Raw genomic sequence first — 27,972 nt, 5'->3', positions numbered from 1 at the left:
CCCGGAATTTTTAAATCTTACTGTTACGAAGCTTGTTTGAAATTTTCAGTTACATAGAAATTTTGTATAGGAGCATAATGTATGTAAATGAAATGCATGAATTTTCGCAAGTTCTTTTTATTTTATGGAAAATTTTGAATGAAAGTACATATCGTAGTTCTGTGACTGGGTTATTAAATAAAATGTTTCATCAATCAACATTGCTTGTAGTACCGTTGTACTTAAGATGACTAGCATAAAAACTAACTAAAACTTTGAATATAAATATTAAATATATATATACATTACTTTCTCATAAATAAATATCAAGTTTACATATGTACTAATTAGTGCCATACTAATAGTTAGATTTCTTTGTATAATAGAAGATATGTTGTTACTATCGTAATTTTGTGCAATTTATCAAATCTACGCAATTTTAAACCAATATATGTAATACATGTTACCCATATCAAATTACGAAGCAACAGATAATACGGAGCCAGTTTCAATGATTTTGCGATTCTCCTCGTAGTTACGATTGTAAATCGTTATTAATTCAGCAAAACCACGTTTTTGCTGGCTCCTCGTGTAGTCAGAAATCTGCCCGAATTCCCGCTCTGAAAAATTAATATAATTATATATGTATCAATATCAATAAGAATCAAAATAAGCATTCGATATTTACAAATTACTTGGTCCAGTATAAGGTGGTGGATTTGGTCGAATGTATGGATTGCAACGTTCGTTGGAAATCCTGGAAATATATATCCATTTTAAGATAGGATTTAGGGCTAACAAAGACTAAAATATAGAATTTGGGGCTAACATATAACAGCATCCTTGAAATGTGAGTTTCCAGCCAAATAGACTTTTCATTTTATATTCCAAAAGCAATATTTCAAAGAATTTTAACTAATATTATATAACTATATAATAATGTTTATTTAATGTATCATTTTCTTTTACTCGTCGTGCGTTTATACGCAATATTAGTTAAACAATTCTTTTAGATATTGCTTTTGAAACATACAATGAAAAATCTATCTCGCATGTCATTATATTTCTTATCTTAAATTATGAACGAGTACCTAGGGCTTGGTATCAAGGAATCATTAGGGCTGGATGGTTGAGCAGAGAGCGATTTTAAGGTACCCCTTTCGATGGCAGCGTACTGGACCATTTGTATGTTGTTGTTGCTAACTCCTTCCCCCGTCGAAGTTTCCCTTTTTTCGCTGCAAAGCAAACAAGAGGAATGTTACACATATCAATTAAATGAGTTTTTAATATACTCTTATACTGCGTTATGAGATCAAGGAAACGCGCGTTTAATATAGTTATTTGAAATTGTTAGCGTGGATCATATAAGTATACTTTGTACAAACTGCTACAACTTTAATTAATAGTTGCGTCGAGTATTTGAAATTATTAGAGCAGATTAAAAAGTATCTTTTATTGAAGGTAATACGATTTTAATGAACAGTTGTTAAGAACAAGCTGTTAGTAAGTATTATTAAAGTATGCTATGTTAAGGATAATACTATTTTAGAAAATAGTTGACAAGCGCTACTAAGAAATTTTATAATAAGACTGATAAGTTCATTAGCATGAATTCATTAGCATGAATCAACCCTCTGAAATTGAGGTAGGGATACCTGGTTCTTTGTTTTTTGCCAAGAAAGATGTTAAACAATTCGTAAAAATATTGTTCTGACTCAGGATCGTGCCTATAAAAAAATTTATTGTTCTGTTTACTGGAAGATTCTAACAAATTTTACTTTATTTGCTATCGTACATTTCGTCACGTTTTCTCCGCTCATATAATAAATATAAGAACAAAATAAATTTATGCTACAACCCAATACCTAATATCGATACGAAGAGGTGTATGATACTGAGAGAAGAGAAGGAACGCTTTTCAGCGATCTATGAGAATCGTGTAAACATCGAACCAATTGACTTATCGTTCGTTTTCAGTAAACTCCATAGATTATCGGAGCATTTTTTGTGAGTCATATCTACGATGACGTGCATGTCCTATTACTGCTTTCACATAACCCGCATTATCTGTAGTTTGATGGCAATTACCTTGATCACGCGCGTGGATCACTAGCTGCGATCTGCGACACCCTTGAATACTAATATGCGGTTTAGATGTTTTGCGATTCTAGGCACGATATTTTTTACGACAATATCCCGACACAACAAAAGATATATCAGAAGTGGAACGAAGAATGGTAATCCTCAACAAAGCCACGTTTGTTATCAATCAAAGAAACTGTTGCGTGTAATAAAGAGGCAGTTCCACTTTGTACTAATTTAAGTAAACCAACGAAAACCAACTGAGAGCTTCTCTTTCAATAAATGCAATTTAATGATTAGATCTACCTCTTTATTGCTGCGATCTCTTCAACTAAAGATGATTTCCACAAATAAAGGGATTTTAAATTACTTCAAATCACTTTGTATGAGACTTACGTCAGTTGTGTTCATTAAAGTATCAACTTGTGTACATCTCTGCAGTGTAATAATTGCAAACGGTTAGCAATTTTAACAATAATCGCTAAGAATACATTGTTTCATCATTCGCCGAGTCTAATTGATCATTTGCCTTATCATCGCGTGGCCATTAGGAACTTCGAAACTATGATATACAATTGGACATAAAGTGCGTGAAATGTATTTTACCAAACCTAAATTCAGCCGAGTAAAGGTCATAGGTAGAGAGCAATTGCAGCAAGAAGCGCGAATAATCGGTGACGCGATCGTCAGGGTCATCCGCTTATAAATAGATCCCGTTAGTTTGTGTCTTTATGGCGTTAGATTTTCGCCTATTAACACGTTCAGTTTCTAACGGAAGTGTTGTCAACGCACCGCTAAACGAGGCGATGCTCAACTAATTAACAACAATCTGGTCGACGATTTCCTGGTCGATGAAAGCTGATTTAACGAGTAATTCCGTTGCGTCACGGGTAGATGGTAGATGTCGCGTAAAGAACGATCTCCTTCTCTCTTTCCTTTTTTGTGCTATCACTTACCCGCGCAACACATCCCTTTATCTCAGAACACGCGATACTCGTAATTGGAGCAAAATAGGTCCATCGTGACTTCCCCATGATAATAGAATCAGTGCGATATATTCAGAGTTCTTCGTTATGTCGAAAGAATTCTTCTTAAGGAACAGATTTTACATGTCGAAGAAAACCGAACCGGAAAGTGGAACGCCATTGCAGAAAGGTAAGTTTGTATCACTGGAAAATTATTTGGAAATGATTTGTTCGATCTTAACGCTACATGGTCAGATACTGACAGGGCCAAATCGGAGAAAACGTGTCCCGACAACAATGCGTCAACAGAAAACTTACTTTCCCTGAAGTCCCTAAAGTACGTAGTTGAAACGATTAAACGTTATTTTTCATCTTCATTTCAAATAGAATTTGTCCAAGCCTGCTATGTATATAGCTTGCTCGCTTTTATTGCATTAGCGACGCACATCACGTACCAAGTACGTGTGTTCTTCTTGCCCTGAATGATTCCGTGGCTTGACATACAATGATTAACCGTGGCTGAGAGCTCGTTGGAGCAACGATACGCGCCATTGGTATACTTTAACGATAAGTGAACTGTGTACATAATAATCGATGTACGCCACGAAGCACAGGTCGCGATATACTGAACCTTTTTCTATTTATACTCGTCGCTGCTACAACGTGCACGCTCCAGCGAAAAATCGCTTGTTTCTTTCTGTTTAAAAACATCTCGTTAACGCTGGCTCGCGCGAATTCTCCTTATTTATCGAACCAGTTACGCAAATATTCGCGTACATCTCCATTGAAAATTTCCCTGTCTCTTTCACTTTTTATCCTTTGACCTTTGGATCTAAAGCAAAATGTAACTAATGATTGATGGAATAATTGACATAGCTATTCAAATATATTTGATCGGTTGATCTCCGTGCATAAGAAACGATACTTACGGAATATACGAATGTACACGCGTGGTTCGTGCTTATCGGGCACGCGATTCGCCGTGGCCGTATTTTCGATCGTACCGTCCAGCACGTTACTACTTGACCAGATATCGTAGCTGTTTATGAATGAAACCAGTCGTAGTAGCAGCCCCCTCTAACTGCTCTTGGCGCCCCTACCACTTATGCTCGTTGCTCGCACAACTATACGTCGGAACTTATTTCTCGAGCACGTGCTTCGTATAGAATTACAAATATTTCAGCCGACATTCCTCCGATATACAGTCCGCGTTTCCATTGATCTCGCCAAAAACGAAAGAGCATGAATATCGAGCATTCGACTATCCAGATTTTGAATGTAGAGTTCACGGGAAAAATCGGTGATCCTAACCACTTCTTTCCCGTATCTGCTTATCTGAATGATTTATTCATTCTTAAATAAGAAATTTATTTTCATACTCGTCTAAAGAATATTTTTTAGTTTTTATACTTGTTGCGGTCCAAATTTTCTTATCATCTTCAACAATGAGAAGATCTTACATTTTTTCTCTGTCGAGGCACAGCACCGTGCTCAATAAAGCGGCCAATACAAGGAGCAGGATCGCCGGGACGAAGATCGTGGTTGCAATTTCTTCGAAGTAACTTCTCGTGGGAATGTTAGCTTTGGTTGACCTGGCCCAACGCCACTCCGTGTGCTCGGAAATACCAGACGCTGGTAAATCCAATACGTTCATGCTCGGTCCTCGTCTCGCGCTTTCCTGCTGCAAACTCTGTTGTTCCTGCTCGACCTGAGATACACGTTCGTCATCTCATGAATTTCTGACGCGTCACGTAGGTTGTTCAATTACAATAAACGAAACTTACCAGTCTGAACGAGCACCAATCCAGCGCAAATTCCGCCTCTCTGAAAAGCCGCTCGACGCTGGTCCTTTTAAAATCGCGAGGACAAAACGGTAATTTCCATAGAGGTTTCACTTCTTCCTGGAGTTCGTTCAGCTCTTGCGAGAATGGCACTGAACTTCCTAGTCTTATGACGACTCTGACACGAGAAGAAAAGAGTACACGTTTTATTGCAGGTTGAAATGGAATTTCCTATGAGCGTCAGACGTCTGTGTCTGGATGATTTTAGTTGGACGTAGCGTCCACAAGCAAAGATTTGTTACTTTCGTTGTGTCTATCGGTCTTAAACTTACAATCAACTGTACTTTCTGTTAATTTCTTAATTTTACTACCGCAATGATTTTACATCAAGTACGCGATTAATGTTTAATTCTCAAGGGACAAGATAACTTGCTGCTTATTCACAAATTCATTTATTTCAGGGAAAATAATTAGAAGATAGTAACATTGAAGGGAAGTTTAGTGTTTTAATTAACATCGTCAGCTATGTGTACTTTTCAATTTACAGACTTGATCAATGTGGCTTTTGAACAGCTCATATGTACATTGTCAGATTGGTTCCAAATCTTATCGATATAATCGTGTCTCGTTACAGTGCTAATGAAATGTCAAAATGTTTTATATAACACATACGACACATACACAGAACTTATGTACAATAAGTGTCCAAATACTTTCGTGAATCAGTTTATTTGATTCCTCTGACACATTCGTCAGAACGACATGTCATCAGAACATACGTCCACTGTAATCGTAATGCACCGCGACTATATGACGTCAAGGATGATTTTAAGTCTTTTTACATTTCCTCGGTTAACCACCTGCGAGGTTTGTGTACGTGTTCCACGACACGTCGTACACTTAGCGTTTCAAATTGCGTCACAACTTTCTTAGCTATGCATAGCTTCCCGTTATCCGTTATCTCGGTCAAAAGTCGGGGATAGTCCCGCCTGCTAACAGCAGTAATTTCCATACATCGCAATCGGCCGATGATCCTCAAGACACCGCAATACGCTTTTAATTAAGATCAAATTTCCTGTTTACTATTTAAATTAAAAGACCATTTTCCACGAATTGTCGTCTCGCGGTCGATGAAAGCTAACGATTCAAAGTCAAAGAAACAAAGATTTTCCTTTGCCAACTATTTTATCGAATCGTCGTTTACAACTTCCTTGCGTCACATATCATAGGAAGGATTTTCTCGAAAATGTTCTCTTTTCCCTTGCACGGCACGTAACCGTGCACGAGCTTACATCGTGCTATCTAATATAAACGAGCGTTCGAGAAGAATCCAGTCGACTGAAACGAGTCCAGATAGACCGTTGTACGATCTTTTTCGAAGAAGTTACAGCAGCTCAAAAATTAGCAATGTTTCGAAATATTTAATATAGGTATTACTATAAACTTGCTTCGATAGTTGGTAGTACCAGTGGAAAAATATGCCCACCGCACAGAGCTAATTTTGTGGAGTAGCGTGGACTTGTGTGTTTCTCTTCTGTGGTCTTCACATGCTACAATTTGATAAAAACTACTCGCACTAGATTCTCCAACCTCGACGCACGACGCGCGACAAGATGCGCTCGTATTTTACAAAACACGATAGAACGATACAGAATGATTCTTTGACCGCATTCGTTTACATAATTCTCTTATAGGAAGGATGTCAATGACGAACTTTCACCGCGGTGCATTGCTGCATTATGCAGCGGGAGGCATGGCGCGGTTGACGTCTAAGCTAAGGTTGAGACTTGAGAGTACGATGGAGGAGAGCAGTAAGCAGGCCGGAAGCCATTCAGTTAGCTCGAGCGAGCGCGCTAACGATGTCGCGGCGCACTTACGTTACCAACCTACTTAAACGGGTATACAGCTGATACAACATTAAACTCGCGCGATTAATCTACGCCGTTTCGTAGCCTTCACCAACCACGTTCGTTTATCCGTATGTTCTTTCATAAATGTGTATACGTGTGTATGTACTGTTATTGAATAAGCGAGTGATCGAGTGATTGGCAGCGCGGGAAGGACACGTTTTGTAAGCGACTGACTGCTTCAGGGAATCGACGAAATGCAACGTTGAATCTATCATGCGATCCCAACTAATCGACTCGATTCATTTTCCATTTGCACGAGCTTCGAATGCGGTTTGAAGATTCGTAAGTGTTTCCTGATATATTATGAGAATCTTGATGCGTCACGTGTACGAGCTGTTGAAAGAAAATTATTTATAAGGTGTGATTCTGAACATTAAGACAATGAAGAGAGTTTATGTAGAAAAATCTCGTTCCAGGCTTATCTTTCTATTTAAAATACGCTGGAAATACGCTGATAGCTATATAGAAATACAGATCAGCCGACCAGCTGACAAACATTTCTTTCCATTTCACTCAGATGTTTCTCAGTATGAGGTAAACGAACGAAATCGAACGAAGAACACGCGGAGAAGGTATGTCACATCACACTTTTTGTTCCTCACATGAGAGCTACCTTAAAATTATTAAATATCTTATTTACTAGCAGAATAGTTTTTATTATTTATCGTCGTTCTTTCTCTTAGAAATATTCACGTCAAAAATATTGATTTCAAAAGTTACTAGCGTATTTTTAGCGTAAAATTAAGTTAATGTTTACATTACACCTTACAAATATCATCCATTTCCTTTAACACGTTGTAGGAAGTTGTCCCTTGGATAATTGCACGTAGCCTTGCGATTATGACCAAAAATCTCTTTGTTTGCGTGAGATAAAAATACGGAAATGATACCGCAATGAACGAGAAGCGATAGAGGCTTAGCGGTTACTCGAGTAATTGATTAGAAATAAATAAATGATTATTTTACTACGAAGCAAGTAACGGTTGTTATTTATTTGCGACAACGTGCAAGATAATTAGAATTTAACGAGAAGATGGAGAGAATAAAGAGACGATGACAGTGACATGTAAACTTCTTGGAAATCATCACCGATTGTCATAGCGATAAGGCGCTTCCTCGCAATTCACGTTTTAATTCAAACGAACGAGCTCGTTTAGTTTTCCACGTATAGTAACTCGCAGCAATATTCGAACACCATGCGTGTGAGACATTATCGTTGTATATATAGATTCAGATTTTGAAACTTGTTACAGAAATCGGAAATGGACAAATATTTCTATATTCGACAAAGATACAGTTTATCACAAGGCTATAAACTACTTACTAAACGTCATAAACAATTTTTTCCAGCGTAAAGTTGTGTAAAAGAACCAGTATACAAAGGGGCAGCGATAAAAAGGAAAATATTCATCAAATCCTTGAAATATCTTTTTATAATATCAAAAAACAGAAATATATTATGTAAATTGACTGAAAGGACATTGCAAATGAAACGTCGTGTTAACACGACGTCGGATTTTAATGGCGTAATAAAATTTAGAATCAACGAATTATGGCCATTAATGCATTATTCTCCTATAATTCTCTTACGAATAACGTGGACAAATTTTTTTTACACTGAATCTTGCACGAACACATGTCTCTCTAATAATTTGAATGAATTATCATTTTATAAGATCTGCAAGTGTCCTGATACTTATGTATGGAAGTGTATGTATTTATGACAAAAGATCATATAACGAATTGGACTGGCCAAACAAAATCAGTTACAATTTGAAGTCGTTACGCAATAGCCTATTGAAAATGCGAATATCTGATGGGACGGTCTTTCAAATGCTACCATAGATGAGTATCTCTAATGACGCGTGCATTTTTCATAGCGGCAGACTATAGAAGATTTTCCTTGGATCGAGCATAATGCTTGCCGTCACGATAACAACATTGAACGATATGCAGTGGCAAAGGAAGTGGCAATTACCCATTTGAAAAAAAAATCGGAGGATGTGTGGGACGCGCGTCACAATGTTGTTTTCCGTTGATCGGCCGATTATACGTCAGCGATATCGAAGCGAGCACGCTGAATCCCATTGACTTGTTCGATAATCATCATGATGGCGACGGTAACGCAATCGCGTAAACGTTTCGTGACGAAATCTTGCAATTCGGCTTGATGCAGACGAGCGAGTTTCAACAGTCCACTGGATTATATAGGGAAATACATGCATTTCGTATTAGTATTAGTGGAAATAAAAGTCATTCAGTCAAAGCGGTTCAGCATTCAAAAGCCACAGAAAACATTACAAGTCTATTTTTTATTAATTTCCTGACTTTGGTGTCACTTGGTGGCTAACATACACAAAGACAATTTTTATTACCTTCAAAGATACGTATCTTTAAAATAAATGACGAATCTATGAAAGTTTGTAAATAATCGTTTGTTATATTTCTGATATCGTAGAAAAATATATACGGTAGCTAGAAAAAATATTGGCACATTGTTAAGTGATTAGATCAAAGTATATTGAATTTCCTATCATTTAAGGGCACTTTGATATCACTGCAATGAGATAAATATAAAAAATAAATTAAGAGCGCTTTACTAAAAAAAACAGAGTATGTACCAATACATTTTGCTGTAAAATATATAAAATATTCAAAGTATAGTGCTTCTTATAATATAATACCTAACGGGTAAAATAAATTTTCCACCAAGGATCATTTTAGTTATATTCTCAAAGATACGAATCTCCATAGAAATCCGCGATTTACTACATATATAATAACTAATGTTGCATGCTCGCTGCGGAAACGCGCGAGGAAAAATCGTTCGTCTGCATCTGGCTTTAGTTTCTTCTTCAACGAAAATTGTTCGCTTTTCAAACAAAACTTACCCTTCACCTTCGCTCGGTTTCAGAGGCAAACGAGCGCCGAGTTCGACGGCGGACGCTAGAAAAGTCACGTACAAGTCCATCGCGTTTTTCCATAATCTCTTTCTGTAAATAAAAAAAGAGGAAAGGGAAAGCTTGATCAGACGCTTCATAGAACGTATTGGAAATAGTATAGTACCGAGGCTCGTCTTTCCTTGAGTTTTATCGACAAACCTAAATATATCGAGGAGCTCTTCGGTTCTATTGCGGTCGAACATGTCCTCCACGTTTAAATTATCGATCTTTAAATGGACCTCGTACTTGGTCAGGTTTTCCTTTTCAAGGACGTTCATATCCAGAACCTTATATCTGGTTTCGTAGGTGTGTTTGTTCAGACCTACGATCTCCAGCTGAAAATCATCGGTAATACTTTTACTGCCACCGGTATATAATATTTCTTCGACTAAATATTTATCTAGGATAAGCTGAAAAGGATAAGATAAAAGTACAAGTTCATGCGACAACGATTGAACAATGAAGCTTAAGAACATATTTCACATTCAATAGTCTTACTTCGTGTGATGTACCTGATATAACATAAATCAATTTTTATCTGAATAAATTCTTACTCAAGTTGAAATCAATTTATTCAGACAACGATTAATAATAAAATTAGGCGCAAATTTCGATGAAAGAAAAGTATATTAAACTTGAAGGTAACATGATTGAATAACAGCGAAAGTTTGAAACACGTGTCTGACATTTCTCCGTTGGGAATCACCTGGAAGTATTTGCGATCCTTGGGTGCGACACCGTACAAGAAGCCGTGATGATCCCTTTTGCTGTACGTGTAATGAATCCAGGAAGGAAGATCAGGCGCATTTAGCAACGAGGGCTGATACGAAAATTGGTCGGATCGTGCTGAAACGAGAAACGAATCGTACGATTTGTTAGTCATTCGGAAATATCTGTGGGTTAAAGTGCCTACTCGGCTTTCATAGCCTCTGAATAATTCGATTCCGAGTAATCGCGCGCACGATGTGCTCATCCTCGATCAGACAAATCGCACTTTCCGGGAAGGGACGCGGAAAACACTTCGATTCTTATGAATAGTATGACTAAATGGTGAATCATAAAAATGGACCACAAATGAAATTTACTAAATTCGGCAATTTAGTAAAATGATGACTCATTAGGATGTCCTCAGACTACCAATATTTCCTAATATTTCAAAGTTCTTTAAAAGGATCGATATGTATTGTCAATACAATATTATAATATTATATCTTAATATTATAATGTTAATATTATAATGTTAATGTTATAATGTTAATATTATAATGACATTGACAACTTTGAAATATTCACAATATTATTCACTGTCTGAAGGCATCTTTAATTTATAGATTCCGATTTCGCAATAAATTTAATCATCAAACTTATTAATGTGGTTCTGAGAATGTAGTTTTAAGATCCTTTTAGTTCCAAAGTTTGATTATTTTCGCAACGTTTTAGAGCTAAATATTTTAATGGATTATTACCAGAAATTTTCTGAATTCACCGTGAATCTCATTATGTATCTTATGCAATATATACATATTGTATATCCATTTGCATTAGATATACAATAGCCCATTTTTTTCAGCAAATTATGACCTACTACTAAGAGTCTTTCACTCTTTGTACTACTTTTATATTGCTCTTTGAAAAGCTCTATTATTTCTGATGGCCTGGGATGGCTTTCATCAGATACATTCTTTATTTATCATGACACACTACAACTATCTTTTTGAGCTGATGGAATAAAGTTTCTTTTGTGATTTTAATAAAGATTTAAACAAATCGACATGTTTTTCTCTTATTATATATTAAAATTGTCTTTTTATGCTCATAATTTGCTAACAGTTCGCTATGGTTAAGCTTCGACATTTCGAAGTTCTTCTTTCTTACTTGTATCTTATAAAGATTTAATAATTTTCACTGATAAACCAAAGGATGTCTCGAGTCACTAAATTTCGTCTCTGTCTTGGTGTGCTCCGTACACGTCGCGGTTCTCCGATGACGTTGCGCTAAAAGGTACCGATACACGCGTGACAGCGTCAGCTGTGAGGTCACAACACGATATTCGGTGTTTCTGAGGCCGTGATTCGATTGCTATTCGAAACAAGACACGAATGACGCGCGTTAACTTTCAGCTGATGAACCAAGTTAACGGGTGTACGACCGAAAACTGCTTTCTGTTCGCTTGGCCCTCTTCGAGCCGGTTATTTCTGTATGCTCGTCGTTTCACGGTTCCTGCGCGTAACCGTAACAGCGCAATATAAACGCTATGCAAACTCTCATCGGTGTCATTGTTCGCGATCGAGTAACCTTCTTACCGTCGCCGCTCCAGTCGAAAGTCTCTGGTCTGATCGGAATGACGAACACCTCTGTCATTAAGATGCTCTCGGCGTTCGCGAAGGCCGTCATCAACGACAACGCTACTACGAACGATAGCATGACCATGGCCATATCTGAAAAGTGACAATAAACGACACCCGCTTATTAACCCATTAAGAACCACGCAATTAAATAACGCGTGAAAGTTACGTGTAAACGAAGTTGTTTTGTGAAAGAATTATGCAAGATGCGTCAGAATAATAGACGTGTTACAGAAGTCCATTGTAAACCAGAGATATAAGAAGAAGTTCTTTCATAAGAAAAAAAATATATAGAGTTCATCATAGTGTCATAAAATACTTGAATTTCTCCAAACTTCATAGAATTCTAGGACCTAATGGAGGAATGTAATGAAATAAATATCGAGCCAATTCTTGGAATTGTTTTTCATAGTCACGATATGAATTCGATAGAATTCGCTAATGTTAAACGATTAAAAGGAAATTACAAACGAAATATTACAAAATAAATATTGTAAAGCTGATCCTCGGTGGGTTAACACTAACGCGAAACCGACTTTCCATTCACTCGGATCATATCGTTTTGGATTAAAATTTTACAAGCTCGTAACAATAAATAGAGCAAATATATATCTGCGTGTTCTATTATTTTTTCGCAACTCATCTTATATCGTTAAAAGATTTCTATAAGCGTTCAAATACTTTTGTGGGTCGCTGTATGTGACTACGTACATTCAAATTTTCAAAACCCTGACTTACGCTACTATGATTCTCAGCCCTCTTATACTCTATACGACGATCATCGGTGTGTGACACCACGTGAACGGAAAATCTTTTATCGATCACCAGTGTCAGATACCGCGTTGACTGTGTTAACAACCAATGGACAGTCAAATCAAATATCGATACTCGATTCTCTGAATTCCACAACCCCTTCCACCCCTCAATCTTTCCTCATAATCACGCGCAATTGTGGTCGTCGATGGTGTCATCGATCCTCTCTGTGTTCCTCTCTCTTCGCAACATCCAATGAATTTTCGAAGGTAGAACGTGGAAAACAGAGATTTCGGTTTCTCGAGAATATCGTGTCCGTTATCGACAATTGGTCGATTCGGGAGACGCGGACGTTCGCGATGAAAATAGACGTGATAATTTCGTGGTCTGGCCGTGGACAACAAACGAATCGCAAGAATCTTACGAGAGGGGAGCACGCTGACGGCGCGGCGGATCGGCTTACGGGACGTAAACTGGCTGTCGCCTCGCGGTGTTGATACTCTAGCGGAGCGGGCGTCACGCACTGTCGACGAGCAGGTTAACGCGATGCAAGTGCAGCGTCAGGTCGAAAACCGAATCGTACGCTGCGACACACTGCGTTTGTTCTAACTCCGTGTTCGTATGATAATTGCTGGGAACACCACACGCCGAGCGGTAATTAACTGAACGTCTCCTCTTTCTCCGTTCTCCTGACTTCGTTTCTTCTTCGTAGTTAAACGCACACGCTTCGTTGATCCGACGAACGCGCCTCGATTCGTCTTTTGACGTCGGTTCTCTGTTCTATCCATGCATTCGAACAGCATTCGAGATCCCTAAAAAGAAAAGAAAATTGAGAAGAAAAAAAAACAAAATAAAAGGTGTAAGCGTAAACGGAGCATAAGAGCGCGTGCGTTTCGCCCTTCTCATGCGCAGCTGGAACATCGTTTCCGACAATCGTTCTCAGGAGCGTACAAGTCGTATGCGCATCGCTTTGCGTTTCACTCTCGCAAACTCTCGAATTTTTTCCCCGGTATTTTGATTTATTTTCTTACTGCGAGATTCTTGAGGTATATCACGCTTTCCAAAGTTTTATATTTGTTGCGTGATAATGTTAAGAAGCTTGAATAAATGAAATGGGACTTTCCAGCTGCGCGATATCATAGAATTACAGATTTCCAGCGACGTTCACAGCCTGCAGCATCGAGTCGCGCGCACGCGTACCCTTATCTGAACTTCCGTCCCGTTGATTATCGCGACGCTTTTAGCAATTCTCGATAACTGAACACGCGTACCACAGAGCAAAGGACTGCCAGAAAACGAAGCGAAACAATTACAATTTTATCGATCGCGCGGAACTCGCGCCTATTGGTTTCGACTAATTATACATCATTTACTTCTTCAAAGTTTTCGGTCACGGATTAATTCTGTAATCGCTTGATTGTAATCAATCGTTTAGTCTACCGTGCGAAACGAAAATCACGGTTCTCTCGATTAAAGAATCAATAGACCACTTGAGGGAAAAATACTATCATACGTGAGAATGACGGAATTTCTTCCGGTTAAATCGTGAGGAAATATTCGAATAAACCGGTTGCTCGATCCGCGTGTAATCTAGATCAGGCGGATTCACGAGATCGGAGATCCGGAATCGCGGCGAGGTTCGACCAGTTTCTCGAAAGCTTCTAAAGAGAAGAGTGATTTCTTATAAGCGTAGGCGTTATATGGTGTAAAGTTAAGCCTAGTCCAGACTGACAGATTGCTAGTATTAGGACACCTATTGGTTACATTCGTTGGAAAAACCCAATAAATTCTATTTAATTTAATATTTTAATTTATTATAAGGCATTTATAATAAATAGCATTCGATCTATAGCAAGTATCAATGTCTCGATACTCATGGTTAAGCCTAATATGTATGTACATTGCCTGCTGACGATCGGACGATATCGCCAGACACAATGTACATGCATACTTTTTTGTAGATTTTTCAACGCATGTGGATTGATACTACACATGTTTATGGATAACTGTCTCTCAATCTGCATTAGACTTAACATAGCGTAGAGCAGCGTGTTGACGAACGGGAAGACCAAGAGTGAATCGCGGAAGTGCAGATGAAGAAATAGTAACGTGGTTGCGTCGCTTAGACGTCGGGGCCCGGCGTTTCCACTCGCGCAGCGTTTACGTTTGTGACTTACGTTACGGCACTGCCTATTGACGTCTGCAGTAGGCGTGGTTTCGCTCTGGCCGATAGAGGGATATATTTACCGCACACACAACTTTTCCCTCTGGTGCGCGAACGAGCCTCGCGTTATTCGATTAATAATGTGTATTTGCAGTGCGAGGTTTGATGCGACCGGTGCACGGCGCGAAACCGTGGCCACTCCTCGGCACAGGGGTTGATTCCTCCGGACACGCGGACCTTTCCTGGCCGGGGGTGACTTCTCTTCGAACCTGACTACTCGATCAGAGTGCTCGTGTCAACGGAAAACCCAAAGTCGACGTGCTCGACGGTCTCGCGACACTCTCTCGAAGCAGTGCAGTGTGTTCGACTCGTGTGTCGATCCCTTTTTGACAGTCATTTGCACCGATCTTACATCTATTTTACGACGTTTACGTTCTTCTCGTGATCGTCCTACGCCACCCGATATTCGTCTTCTTTCTCTTCAAGGGCAACAGCGAGGCTTTATTCAAAACTTTCCCTTCTTGACACATTGAAGAATGGCGGGTAACGGCGTTCCTGTCTTATTGGTCACTGCGAACGTCGGCAGTATCTTCGAGGAGGTGAGTTTCCCGGACTTTTTCGCATTCTCCTTTCTCGCGTTCCTCTCCGCCGTTACACCGACCCTGAACGATCGATCGATCGTGCCCCGCGATTTACCTTCAAACGCGGCACGGCCTGCTTGTCTCCTTCCTTCATCGTCTTCTCTTTCTTTTTCCAGTCTTCTTTTCGCCTGTTCAAAGCTAGCTGCTTCGCGCGTCTTTCGTACGACGCTACGATAATAGATGATAATACACTACTAATTCCTACTCGTTATTTACAGCTACTCTTCCTTCATTCATCACTTTTCTCCCTTGTTTTTCTCGCTCCGTAAAGCTTCACGATCTTGTCCGCAATCCCGCACGTATTAATTGCAATGCTAACGCGCGCAGAATCGCGTTGATATTATCAACGACTTTCCATAATAGTAGATTTTGTTAGTCGCGTGAATTTAGATCGAACCGAATTACGCTTTTCCATTAAGCGATAATAGGAACGATGACATTAGCCCTATATGGGTTTTTGTTTAAGATTTAAAGTTGATCTTCTGCGCGTATATATAAACGATATATGAATGAAGATATGTTTTTAAATTTCTTTCGATCTTTTTTATTGATAAATGATAAGCATTCCTTTGTTTGATTGGAATTTTGATTAAGATTACGAAAGTGTGTCCTTTTTACAGCCTAGCATGATGTTGAAAATTTGGACGGAAGAATTTTTATCTGTAAGTATTACAGATAACATGCGTTGTCATTGCGTAAATATAACGGGTATTTACATTCACGGAGAATGCTTTTCAGACTATACTGAGGCTGGATCCAAAATTTATTGCACTGCACTGCCAAGAAGTAGGTGGAAAAAATTATGAGCACAGCACCAGGCAGGTGGAAGACTTTGTTAGGTAATTTGTTATCTCTTTTCGTATTTTTAGAGCTTTGTCTACTGCACAGTCAGCAATGATTACATATATTGTATTAAGGATGTTAAAGATATTCCAGAAAATCTTGTTAAAGTAAAGCTTCTTGAAAGGCTTCCATTGACTGATCTCTTTAATCAGATTAACGAGATAACAGTTGCTAGTCTATGCGATAATATTTGTTTAAATATTATTGCTTGGCTTATATATGAAATATTTATGAAGTATGATGTATGGAGTAAAATGTAGTGGGAGGTATGCCTTTTAAAAATTATTCCAAGACTGATAGGTTTTCCTGATCACGATATTGAATGATTTAACGCATAAGTGGCAGAAAGGGATAAAAATAGATGATCACGCGTTACTCTATGGTTGAGTGAGCTACTTCAAAAGATGAATTTATCGAATGATATTCATAGGGGAGCAATGTAAAAAAAGTGTTTGAAAATATAACAGATCTTTAAGCTACTATGAAAAGTTCAGGATAGAGAGACCTCTGTGTTTCTTGTAAAGCTTAATTTAGTTTAATATAGCTATTTGTTGCAGGTTACTAATGTCATCGGAGGAATTAAGGCTGTTTGACAAAATTAGGGTATTCTTGGATGAAGATTATTCATCTGCTGAACATTTTACGGTAGATAAAATACAAAAACTATGTATTTATAAAATATATATTATCATATACGGTTCTTAGTAGTAATTATACATAATCATGTTAATATTAAAATTTTTCAGGCCCTTGGAAATTTGTACTTTGTACATGAATCTTTGAAAGAAGTTTTATTATGGGACTTCCAAGGTACAATGACCGATAGATTAATATTACAATGCCTGAGCGAATTAAAGTAACTCAAGTTATTATTATAATTTTAGAATGTACTTTTATACCAGTGGATGGAAAGGAGATTCATTCTGGTAATATAGAAGCAGTCACGACCAAAGAAAAAGCAAAGTTCCCTCAGGAATTCTTTCCAGAATGTAAATGGTCCAGAAAAGGATTTCTGAGAACACGATGGAGTATTAGTGGAACAGTTTTTGATCTCATAAATATACATTTATTTCATGATGCCAGTAATTTCATTGCTATGGAAACAGTAAGTGATTTTACCTTGTATTATGAGATAACTTTATGATTTACCTATTTTGATAATATATTTTCAGTTTCCATCCGTATACAGTAAGACGCGTAGAAGAGCGCTCGAGCATACATTAGATAGGTTTCATAATGATAAATATTCAAATGTACCATACTTTTTATTTGGAGACTTTAATTTTAGAACGGACACAGCCGGTGTAATCAAAGTAAGTATGAGAAAATTCGACAATGATGTTATTCTTGCAGAAGTACAAAGGAATAAAAATAATCTGTACTCTTACTTTTACACAGAAACTTACAGAAGATACTCAAGAAAGAAGGTTATCAAACAAAGGAAGTATTTCGAAGCTGCAGTTTCATAATAAAGACGATGATCTCATATTAACATTAGGGAAAAAAGAATTTTCTTATTACGAGCATCAGAATGTTTTTGTGCAAAATAGTGGACAATGGGTAAGTAATTCGTTGTTCGAACTTTACGTTGTATAACGTTACTTATAATATTGCATTGACGATTAGGAAGACCATAATGAAATTACCAATATTTATGTAGCTACGTGAATATGACAGAGAGCTGGAAGACTTTGATGGAAGATTATTTGAATTTCCGATTAAATTTGTACCCAGTTACCCGTTTGAGGAAGATATCAATGAAGGATCAAATTATATGCAAACAAGAGTACCGGCTTGGTGCGATCGTGTTCTGCTGAGTCCTACCGCTAAAATGCTAGTCCAAGATGTACGAAATATCATTTATATTTTTTCTAAACGCGTATCTTTCAGACAAATAGTCTTTTATGCAACGCGATTACTATCATTTTTCAGATATCATCGCCGGATGCCATGGAATATGGAATAATAGGGCCAACAACTTGTATGGGCGATCATAAGGTGAGAGAGTCTTTTTTTTCTAATGTAAGAAGAAAGGTACTAGTTTTTTTAATTACTATGCTGGGTGAATATATTTACACACTTCCTAGTTATTATTCTGATGATTCATTCTTTTAATTATGGTGCAGCCTGTTTTTCTGGAGTTTCGAATGAATCTCTAAGCACTAAGGTACCTATCTATCAACTGTCTGCCTGTTTTTATCTTGGTTTTTCCATATATCCTCTACTTCTACTGATATTTCACTCCTCTATTTATGATTACATAGAGGCTTGCCAGTGTAGTTCGTTTCAGTATAGTAACACTTTTGAAAATCACTTATTTAACGATTCCCGATTTCATAATTGTATATAGCATTTTGAACACGTTGCCATCAGAAAGAGTTAAGTATATTTTGTGTGGTCATCACAGGTATGCGTTCTATCGCTACAATGCCCTGATACTATGAAATTTCGTTCGAAAGATCATGCATAAGATTGAAAAGAGTTTGATACCCACTTTTGTAGCCAACGTGAAATACTTTTCAGTGAACTTTATCAAACGTTTAGCACCATGTTTCTATAGTATCGTATCAAAAGTACTTTGTTATCATGTCGTTTCCCTGAATTACATTAATGTTAGTTAGACTTTTTATAGAGTCCTACCATACGAAGAATATCCCTCTCCATTTCTTCATAGAGATGCACGATATTACATAAGGATCGTCCATTTTTTCCCGTTTGCAGCCAGTCTACTTGAGGGCTAATCTCATCGTGGACGAAGGTATGATAAACTGCTGCAGCTTGTCGAGTGCACCTGAGTTTTGCTTTCGAGTGCCAAGCAATTATGTGGAATTGTTATCCATGTTGCCTGATTACAGTAGTTGCGCTAGTGGACAGGTTAATTACACGGACCGTTCGACTAATCTGTTGCACGCAGCACCCATTAAGCATGATCCTTATACCCCAGATAGCATGGACAGTCCGAGTCCAAATGCTATAATATCAGCCACGGGTGAACTCCCGGACGTAGACATAGATAACATGAACAACGTGTCCATGGCACAGTTTATACACACGTCGAACTTTGCCAGACGTTTAGACACAGCTGTGTCGCCTGCTCTCTTAAAATCCAAGTTAGAACTGATCGTTCGGAACAAAAAACAAGAGGCGATGGACGCGGATCAAGATACAGCTGATATCAAAAGAAGCCCTAGCGACTGCTGCTTACACTCGTGGCCCAATACTGAGGAGTGTAAAAACGTATGGTCTGTAAGGACGAACAGATGTAACAGCGACCTGTCCTGGCAAAGATCGCATCTCTTAACCGAAGCATGGGTTCAGAGCAAAGGACAACAAGGATATCATTCGTTTGGAGATTTCATCAAACGATCATCCTTGGATTCAACTCCGCCGAACGGTGTTGAGGGTTTGCCTTCCGATTTGATTATACCAAGGATATCAATAATAAATGCTAGTAACTTCGAATCAAACGAGAGTTCCGTGTACTTACACGACGACAAGTATAGCGATTATTCGGATAAGAAACTAAGCACTTACTCGGACGACCGAACAAAGAGCTTGAGCGGCGAGGCGTTCAGTTCAGGAAAGTCGGATGAACTTTGCGATAAAACAGACGACGAGAGCAACAGACTGAGCTTAAATACGAAGAAAATAGGAATGAACGAGAGCGTTTATTTGCAAAACATAAGTGAGCTAATAACGAAACCAGACAAGAATTCTTGTGCAATGATGGTTAGTACAAATCTCTTTAATACTGACGGTAAGATGAGTAAAATGAGCGAGGAACGAATGCTTGAAAATAGAGAGAAATGCTTAAATCAAATTATAAATACATTAGAGAGTACGGAGGATAATAATAGTAAAAATCAACGTGCACTCACGGATGATGCACTAGTTGATAAGACAAGTATTAAAAGTAGAAGTATAATTTCGGAGACGACTTTAGCAGATGAACGAACTTCTGAAGTATTACAAGTTATTGCAGAAACAGAACAAAGGACAGTTCACCATAGGAGTGAAAGAGAAGACAGATCGCAGAATATGGAGGCAGAGAACATAAAATCGAAACAGAACAAGTGTAATGAGACAAATGTATGTACAAATGTAGAAGATTTTGATGCAAGTAGCAAGCAAACAGAAATACCAAGATGTTACAACAAGTGTGAAATGATAATTTCACAACAAATTACAAGAAGTGATTTTGTACAAAATCAAAGTAGCAATGATAATACAGAGGACATTAAACTCAAACTCAAAGCATGTAACTCTGATATAGAAAATTATAAGGACAATATCATTGGGAAGGAAAGTAAGTGTGAAAAGTGTTGCTGCATTATATCGTGAAAACGCAAAATCTTCACACATGTTCCTTATTTAGCCTTCGTATATTGTAGTCATGATTCTCGGTTTCCTCGGAATAAGAAACTATCGTAAGAACGAAGTCGAAAAAATCAATTATTAAGATTTACTTTATAAGAGATAAGAAATAAGAAGCAAGGAAAAAGCTATATTCTTGAACACTTAAAATACGCTGCTGACGCTCTATCCGATAGCATCGATTTTCTATTGTACATGCATGTTGCAAGACGTTTTCATGTTCAAAGTGTCTTCTGCATGAGCATGATACTCTAATATCGTATCACGTCAACAACTATCTTTTTAGCGTATATTCAAACGATATAGTTACGTACTATAAATTTTCATATTCTAGATGCGCAGTTGAATAAGCAGTATATCATTGTTACGTAGTGATATGTTACGTTATATGATGTAGAGTTTTATTGAGTCGGAATATCCAGATGACTGTGTCAACGTACGATCTGTTAAGCAGTGTTACCAGTATATGTAATAGATACGTAAAAGTCCCTAACGATTACGTTGTCCCATTTCGTTATTAATTTATTAAATAAGTTTTCCAGTCAAGTATGTATCGGGCGTCACTCGAGAAAGTTATTATCTTGTAATTTTTCGTAATCTTTTGTTACAATGTTTTTTTTGTTACAATGACTTAATTTTCGACCGTCTCGATTTTATCTCTTTGTTTACGTTTACGTTCTATTGCTATCGCAAGAATTCCATTCACAGCATTTTCAGCGTACAAGAACACGTGTGCTCCTATGTGCATCGTAACCCTTGCCAAATTTACTGTGTCCTATATGATAGAATATTAGAAACGTACGTGTAGACGCGACACGCACGTAGTCCATTATTTGGACTCGACTGCCAAAGTTAGTTTTGTTTTAGTTAATAGAAAGGAAGATATTAACTTATACGGTAAAATTGTTAGTCATATGTCTTTACGTTTTACGTAATCATTTAATGCTATCTTTCCTAATTTCCTATATACGTTTCGTTACAAGTTACAAGTAGTTTTCTTTGTGGCAATATCTACAAGTACAATTTTGTAAAAAAATTGACAATGAGGTTCTTAACGTTTCCATGGAAGGTTCAAGCCAATTCAAGTCGATACTGTTTAACCGTAAAATAATTTGCATACAAATAAAGGTATCTGTTCCGTGTCTTGCCGAAAAAGAAATTGTACATAATACGAGAAACAGTGTTGTAATACTAATGGCCGTTTACTGTTCAAAACGTTACGCTCATAGGTACTTAGTAAAAGATAATTTATAACGTTTATTTTGCAAAACGAATTCCAAACCACATTTTGAATCTGATCGTAATAAATATCGCAGATTCGAGCAATCGATTTATCATGCATTTGTTTCCGGTCCCATTGTGCTTACGACTTATAAAACGTTTTATTAGTAATTATTATTTTCTCCTCGCTTGTAAATATAAATTTATTTTTAATACAACCAACAGTTGCTTTTTTTATTTATATCCTTTGATTTACGTGATTACGTGTTATTGTTATTTGCACGTTGCACCGTAATGCACCCTTAATACCTTATTTTATATGGTAGAGCAGATCGAAGTAAAATCAAGAAAAAACTTTTAAAATTTCTAATCTGAAACAGTAATTGCTTAACAATAGAAAGAACCGTGACAGAAATTAACCTGTTTGAATTATTATGACCTCCCGCCATTTGCTTTTCCCGGAGCCAACTTCACGAGGCTCCGTAAGTTTGAAATTTTATTTTTAAATAAACCGTTAAACTGAAACAAGAAGTTTTGAACTAATACTTGAACTTTTTTCCACGAAAGAGATATATTATATGCAACTAATTTTTTATAGCAATTAGAAACATGTATAAGAGATATACGTACACATGTACTACCTTCATCTGCTCTGCCAAGATTCCGAAACAGTTGGTCAATGATTGATTCTTGGCTGCAGACGTGATGAACGAGGCGTCCGAATCGGGTACGATGTCCAGCTTGAGCAGTCGTGAGATATTCAACAATAATAATGACAACCACAGCAACAACAATAACAACGGCGCGACTACCATCACGAGATATATTCACATTAAACACGCAGACTCGTCGGTTAAGATTTTTCGAGAAACGACCGTCTGATATTGAATTTATTATTCGTATACGGTTACCACTTACAGCTAACTATTTCACGTTATGTGAAATAACGTTTCACAAGCTTATGGTTGCGAGATATTTTAACGGTTTTACCGGCAAACTAATCTTTGCGCAGATCTCGCCGCGATGCTTTCGAAATGTCCCGATAATCGAATATGTTCGATTTTATTCGATTATCGACTTCTAGAGTGTTGGTCGCGTTCAATGATCATTCAATCGATAATCGCAGATCGCCCATGCACTCGCGTATGGATGAAGTTGCGCGAGTCGTTAAATTGAATCGAAGCAAAATACTGCAATTACGAACCGTTTTGTTGACGACGGACGTGCAACGATTGCCGCTAATGCTGGAGCGTGCTCTCGGTGTGAACTGCTGTTTGCCCGCATACACGAAAAGCTTTGGGTATATTTACACGAAACTCGATACGTTATTAGTAATTTCGAAGTTATTAATGTATTCACTGCGGATTTGATTCTCATTATATTACATATGTGTTTAATGGATACCAATTATTGCGAAAAACTTTTTCAGAATTTCGGGATTTTTAGTTCATGTGCCACATTCAAGTCGATACGATACATAATCCAAAAGTATGTGCCGACTCGAATGTGCATCGTGTGCAGTGAACGTGTTAAATTCGAAATACTTCCTGTTGAAACTATACAATAGAGATGTTAGAAAAAAAAAGACGAGATCTTTTTGAGAATTGTTAATATGACGAAATCGTTGATACAATGGCGTGTATGACGATTACTGTATTTTATTCGTTAAGTGTCTTGGTGTTCCTACGCTACGTTCTTTCAGACAGTTCTTCCCAAGACTGCGAGTCTTGCAAATGATTTGTATAATTAGACGAGCAGAGATTCACGATAAAGAAAACGTTTCCATGAGAGATCGTTTGATGTGATATTACCGTGGTACCTCACTTTTGTTGGTTTCCATTGTTAGAGATCGCGAAAGCTGAAAGAAGAGTATTGCGCTACGATTGCTGCCAATATCAATTCGACTTCACTTTTTACAATGTGATTCAATTATAATTGATACGCGTTGTCTCGTTGAATTACGTTGCAAAGAGTTAATGAGAATCATTTGCGAAAGAATAATTACGTACAAAAATGAAAAATACCTATTCCCATTTGAAATTTTGTATGTAATAATTCCATTGCAATTCTATAATGTGCACGGCATTTTCTACTCATACATTGGCGTCGAGTTCCACTGAGAAAAATTCCTCTTGTCGAAACATGTATCGCCGTTTTTCTCTTCTCCTTTTTTTTTTATATTATTTTATCGCTACAGTGTTGAATAGCAGTAAGTGCATAATATTCGACGCTCAAACAAACTATTACTAATCTCTGATGGAATTTACTTGAAGCACTCGATTCACGATAGTATCTTAATCCGATCCAATTGGACTAAATTTGCGGGTACATTCCATTAGCGTAACCACTAGCTAGGGAACTCAAAGCTTCTGGGAAACTGTTGGCAGGTACTCGAACGTCGTTAATATAGGAAATATAAAGTTTAGACATGGTAGATCGTATGTATTTGCACGCAAAACATATCTATATTCCTCTATCGACATGCGTACGATAAATGTACACTCGTTATAATCCCATTGCGGATGTTTGTCACTATTTAAAAATTCTTCAAATCCTTCCACTGCCCCCTGGTTACGTCATTGAATTCACATTTGTTGATGTTATATGGAAATATGTATAAGGATGTACCAACATCATAGTGTCCATAAAGTATAATGGATTATGTTTATTCGTTTCGTTTGTGATTTCCATTATACTCTAAATACGATAACACGAAAGCGATGATTCGAATGACTTAAACGCGATGCTATATTGTTATACCATACTCCCTTGCGATGAAAACTCGCCAATACCACACTTCTCATTTCACACTATCAAAAACGATCATTGTCCATGTTTGTCCTCTCTGCAGAAAAGTGAAGAATATTTTAACATCTTTAACTTTGGCTCAATATATAGCGAATTTTTCAAGCGAAATATTTCTTATATTACACAATCTAAATTATGAAATTATAGAAGAATAATTTTCAATCGACAATAAATCGAGATATAAATCATCTTTTATAATGTCGATTCCTCCATGTTGCGAGTGTTGTTTCTGACTACTAAAATGTATTATTATACACGTAGTATTATTGCAAAAGATCGATAAATTGAACAAGGATCGTTTTTGTCATGAGGCCCTTGATTATTGCCTTCGCCTTTGGTGCGAGCGAAGGTTAGTTATTTTATATGAAGGTTTACTATATCTCGAAGAAGTCGAGACGTTTACCTACGACTGCTTTTAAATCCGTTCCATCTTACATACAATTTCGCATGTATAGCGATAGTGATAAAAGTAAGCACGAACAGCCATCGCAAGAATCGTAGAAGCTAATTGGTACCTTGAATAAGTCCTCGCGCTCATTTAACGAAAAGCTATGACATGCACTCAATTACTGTTGTAACCCTCCAATTCCCATCGCTCAGGTTACGATGCAAAACATGCTAAATTTGACTAATTTTTATCTCTATTGGTGGATGAAATAGCAGATTTCAAGAAGTTGTTATTTTTATTATAAATTACTAATTTCTTACCATATTTCATTATTAGACTATGGATGTTCATTCAAATTCATATTTTCATGAAAATAATCAAAAGGATGGAACGTAGATAGAAAATTGTTATGAATCAACACACTGAAATAGATGCTAAACTGCTCACTAGAATTTTTACAGGTCATCTGAATATGTAAATTACTAATTTGCTTATATTATAGAATAAATAGAAGATAACACTTGTTGATGCTTATGGGAATTAGATGGTTATGCTACATTTTCTCGATTGTTGTGGCGATTGGTATTTGAAATGTCTGTTTTCGAAGTGTATGTCAATGATAATCGTAAGCCATTCCTTGAGAATTAGACGTAAGATAATTAAAGGTAAAACGTACAATTCGTCGATTGGAAACTTAATGAGGTACCTGATCTGTTTTGACCAACGTATAAAGTACACTACAATTCTCGTATCTATTATGGAGAATTTCTGGGTATTTCCTAAGTTAATGAAATGCTCGATACGATCTTAATTAAACAATATTGTATTCTACTCTGTGCAATACCTGGAAATGCATAAAACGTCGAATTGTACACTTTATCTGTAACGCAGTAATTTAACTGGATGTACGTATTAACATGTATGTAAGATTAAGGATTTGACGCTTTTACCAGACTGGTTTTAGGATCTTCCGCGCGGGCAAGTTTTTCGAGAAGATTTTTAAAAGAATTGTCACATACGTTTAATTACCTTGTCATTGATAAAAATCGATGATTTGTGCTTTTCTATATCTTCATAGTTTACAAGCTAGTTGTTTACAAGCTAGTAAAAAAAAAAGAAAGAGTTTGAGTAATCGAAATGGCAAAATTAATAAATAGGTAAAAAGTTAAAGTCAACAAATGATAATTAAGATTAGATTGAAATGCAAAGTACGCTATCGAAATTCTTGCTTGCTCTGATGTTTTATGAGATGTTTTAAGAGAAACATTATTTCTTCCGTCTTTCGACGGCAAGTAAACGTTGTACTTTTATAAATATGAATGTACTTATATTTTGTACTGACAGTACCTTGCAAAAATATAATATGTTAAATAATGAGATTACATGTGCATGTATGATGTACGTTACGAATAAACGTTATATAATAGGAATACTTCTGACTTGAAAAGTGACCAAAATCTACTGACGAAATTAAATGATGGTTATGTTGTTTTGTTGAGTCAAATGTATATTATATTGTCACATTTACTTCATGTATTAGTATAGAAAAAGAAAAATAAAATTATCGTTCTACAATATGTGCGTACACACGCATTTTCCTTTTTAGAATAATATGTCTGTCTTGCAAAGTACATTAAAGTAATCGATTCAGCTGATTCAGATTCAGGATAGGATTTGTCAAAGCAAAAAATGTATTCTATATTCTATATTTCTTTGTATTTCAGAATTCATTCACATAAATTTATTTGTACTTCATTTCAACTCTGTAATGTATAATAATTATATATTTATTTAAATTAACGTAACAAAGCATTTAATTGTTCTTTTAAGGTTGGTATCTCAATTCATGTAACCTAAAAACGATGTTAATGTGCATGCATTGGCTATAGTTGGCACGCCGCTGATTTTAATATCATAGTGTGAAGGAAGACAAAAGCCGGGAAGAAGTACATATCCATAATTGTGGGAGTAATTTATCATTAGTATTCTTTAAAAAAAAACCAATCTAAAAATGAGTAAGGCGCATCCTCCAGAGCTTAAAAAGTAAGTGTAATATATAAATCTCTAAGTAGTATATGTATAAAGGTTATAAAAATTTTAATTTTTCTTCTTAATTTTTAAGATCATTTGAATTTTAATTCTTGTACATTGTAAATGCAACAAAGCGTAACAAAATTTTATTTTTATTTTTTAGATACATGGATAAAAGATTATCATGTGAGTATATAAGTATATCTTAAATATTATTGGTTATGCAGTTATGTTTATACGCAATATTTTGTTATTGGAGTCATAATATCGTATATTATATTTATTCATGTTATTTCTTCAAAATGTATTCTTTTCATTAGTAAAACTCAATGGAGGAAGGCATGTTATTGGAATTTTACGTGGCTTTGATCCGTTTATGAACATGGTTATAGATGAAAGTGTCGAAGAATGCAAAGATGGTACAAAGAACAATATTGGAATGGTGGTAAGTTAGTGAATTCTTTTTGTGGTGACAAATGAATTTCTGTTGAATTAATGAATTCATCTTATCATTTTAGGTAATACGTGGAAATAGTGTAATAATGTTAGAGGCTTTAGACAGGATATGAATTGAAATATTAAAAATATAAAAGTGTAATATGTATTCTTAAGGAAATAACTAAATAACTTCTTATATCATACACAATATTAATATCATATTTATTCAGCCTTTGAAATATAATTCTTGATCAGTATTTTCAGTTTGAAAAGACAGTTATTTTGAATAAACAGTTTTCATATTAAA

General features: G+C 36.6%; 3 protein-coding genes across 8 annotated transcripts; 2 read left to right on the top strand and 1 right to left on the bottom strand.

Moving 5' to 3' along the window:
- Positions 1 to 101: 101 nt before the first annotated feature.
- On the bottom strand, positions 102 to 15,076 carry Scgalpha (sarcoglycan alpha). 6 transcript variants are annotated; one of them, XM_069122066.1, is made up of 12 exons: positions 14,935 to 15,076; positions 13,182 to 13,569; positions 11,963 to 12,097; positions 10,366 to 10,505; positions 9,819 to 9,994; positions 9,609 to 9,710; positions 4,811 to 4,985; positions 4,487 to 4,734; positions 1,635 to 1,706; positions 1,071 to 1,214; positions 668 to 736; positions 102 to 599 (listed from the first exon to the last, which is right to left on the bottom strand). In XM_069122066.1, the coding sequence occupies exons 3-12, from the start codon at positions 12,093 to 12,095 to the stop codon at positions 575 to 577; spliced, it is 1,284 nt and encodes a 427-aa protein (XP_068978167.1). In that variant the 5' UTR covers positions 12,096 to 12,097; positions 13,182 to 13,569; positions 14,935 to 15,076; the 3' UTR covers positions 102 to 574. The 6 variants fall into 6 exon arrangements, with proteins under 6 accessions (XP_068978167.1, XP_068978169.1, XP_068978166.1 ...); XM_069122068.1 differs by lacking the exon at positions 14,935 to 15,076 and having other exon boundaries at positions 13,221 to 14,900; XM_069122065.1 differs by lacking the exon at positions 14,935 to 15,076 and having other exon boundaries at positions 13,182 to 14,899.
- A 302-nt stretch (positions 15,077 to 15,378) lies between these two features.
- Positions 15,379 to 24,251, top strand: 5PtaseI (inositol polyphosphate-5-phosphatase A). Its single transcript, XM_069122057.1, has 12 exons — positions 15,379 to 15,520; positions 16,183 to 16,224; positions 16,301 to 16,401; positions 16,963 to 17,050; positions 17,152 to 17,215; positions 17,290 to 17,510; positions 17,578 to 17,718; positions 17,804 to 17,965; positions 18,066 to 18,251; positions 18,338 to 18,403; positions 19,127 to 20,711; positions 22,701 to 24,251. Exons 1-12 carry the CDS (start codon positions 15,458 to 15,460, stop codon positions 22,880 to 22,882), a joined length of 2,901 nt encoding a protein of 966 aa, XP_068978158.1. The 5' UTR covers positions 15,379 to 15,457; the 3' UTR covers positions 22,883 to 24,251.
- Positions 24,252 to 27,072: 2,821 nt separating this feature from the next.
- SNRPG (small nuclear ribonucleoprotein G) lies at positions 27,073 to 27,972 on the top strand. Its single transcript, XM_069122073.1, has 4 exons — positions 27,073 to 27,239; positions 27,391 to 27,413; positions 27,548 to 27,672; positions 27,746 to 27,972. Exons 1-4 carry the CDS (start codon positions 27,208 to 27,210, stop codon positions 27,794 to 27,796), a joined length of 231 nt encoding a protein of 76 aa, XP_068978174.1. The 5' UTR covers positions 27,073 to 27,207; the 3' UTR covers positions 27,797 to 27,972.

Source organism: Bombus flavifrons, chromosome 10 (genome assembly GCF_040668555.2).
Source record: "Bombus flavifrons isolate JBK064 chromosome 10, iyBomFlav1_principal, whole genome shotgun sequence".
NCBI classification, from domain to species: Eukaryota; Metazoa; Arthropoda; class Insecta; order Hymenoptera; family Apidae; genus Bombus; species Bombus flavifrons.
This window is presented reverse-complemented; position numbering and strand designations above follow the sequence as displayed.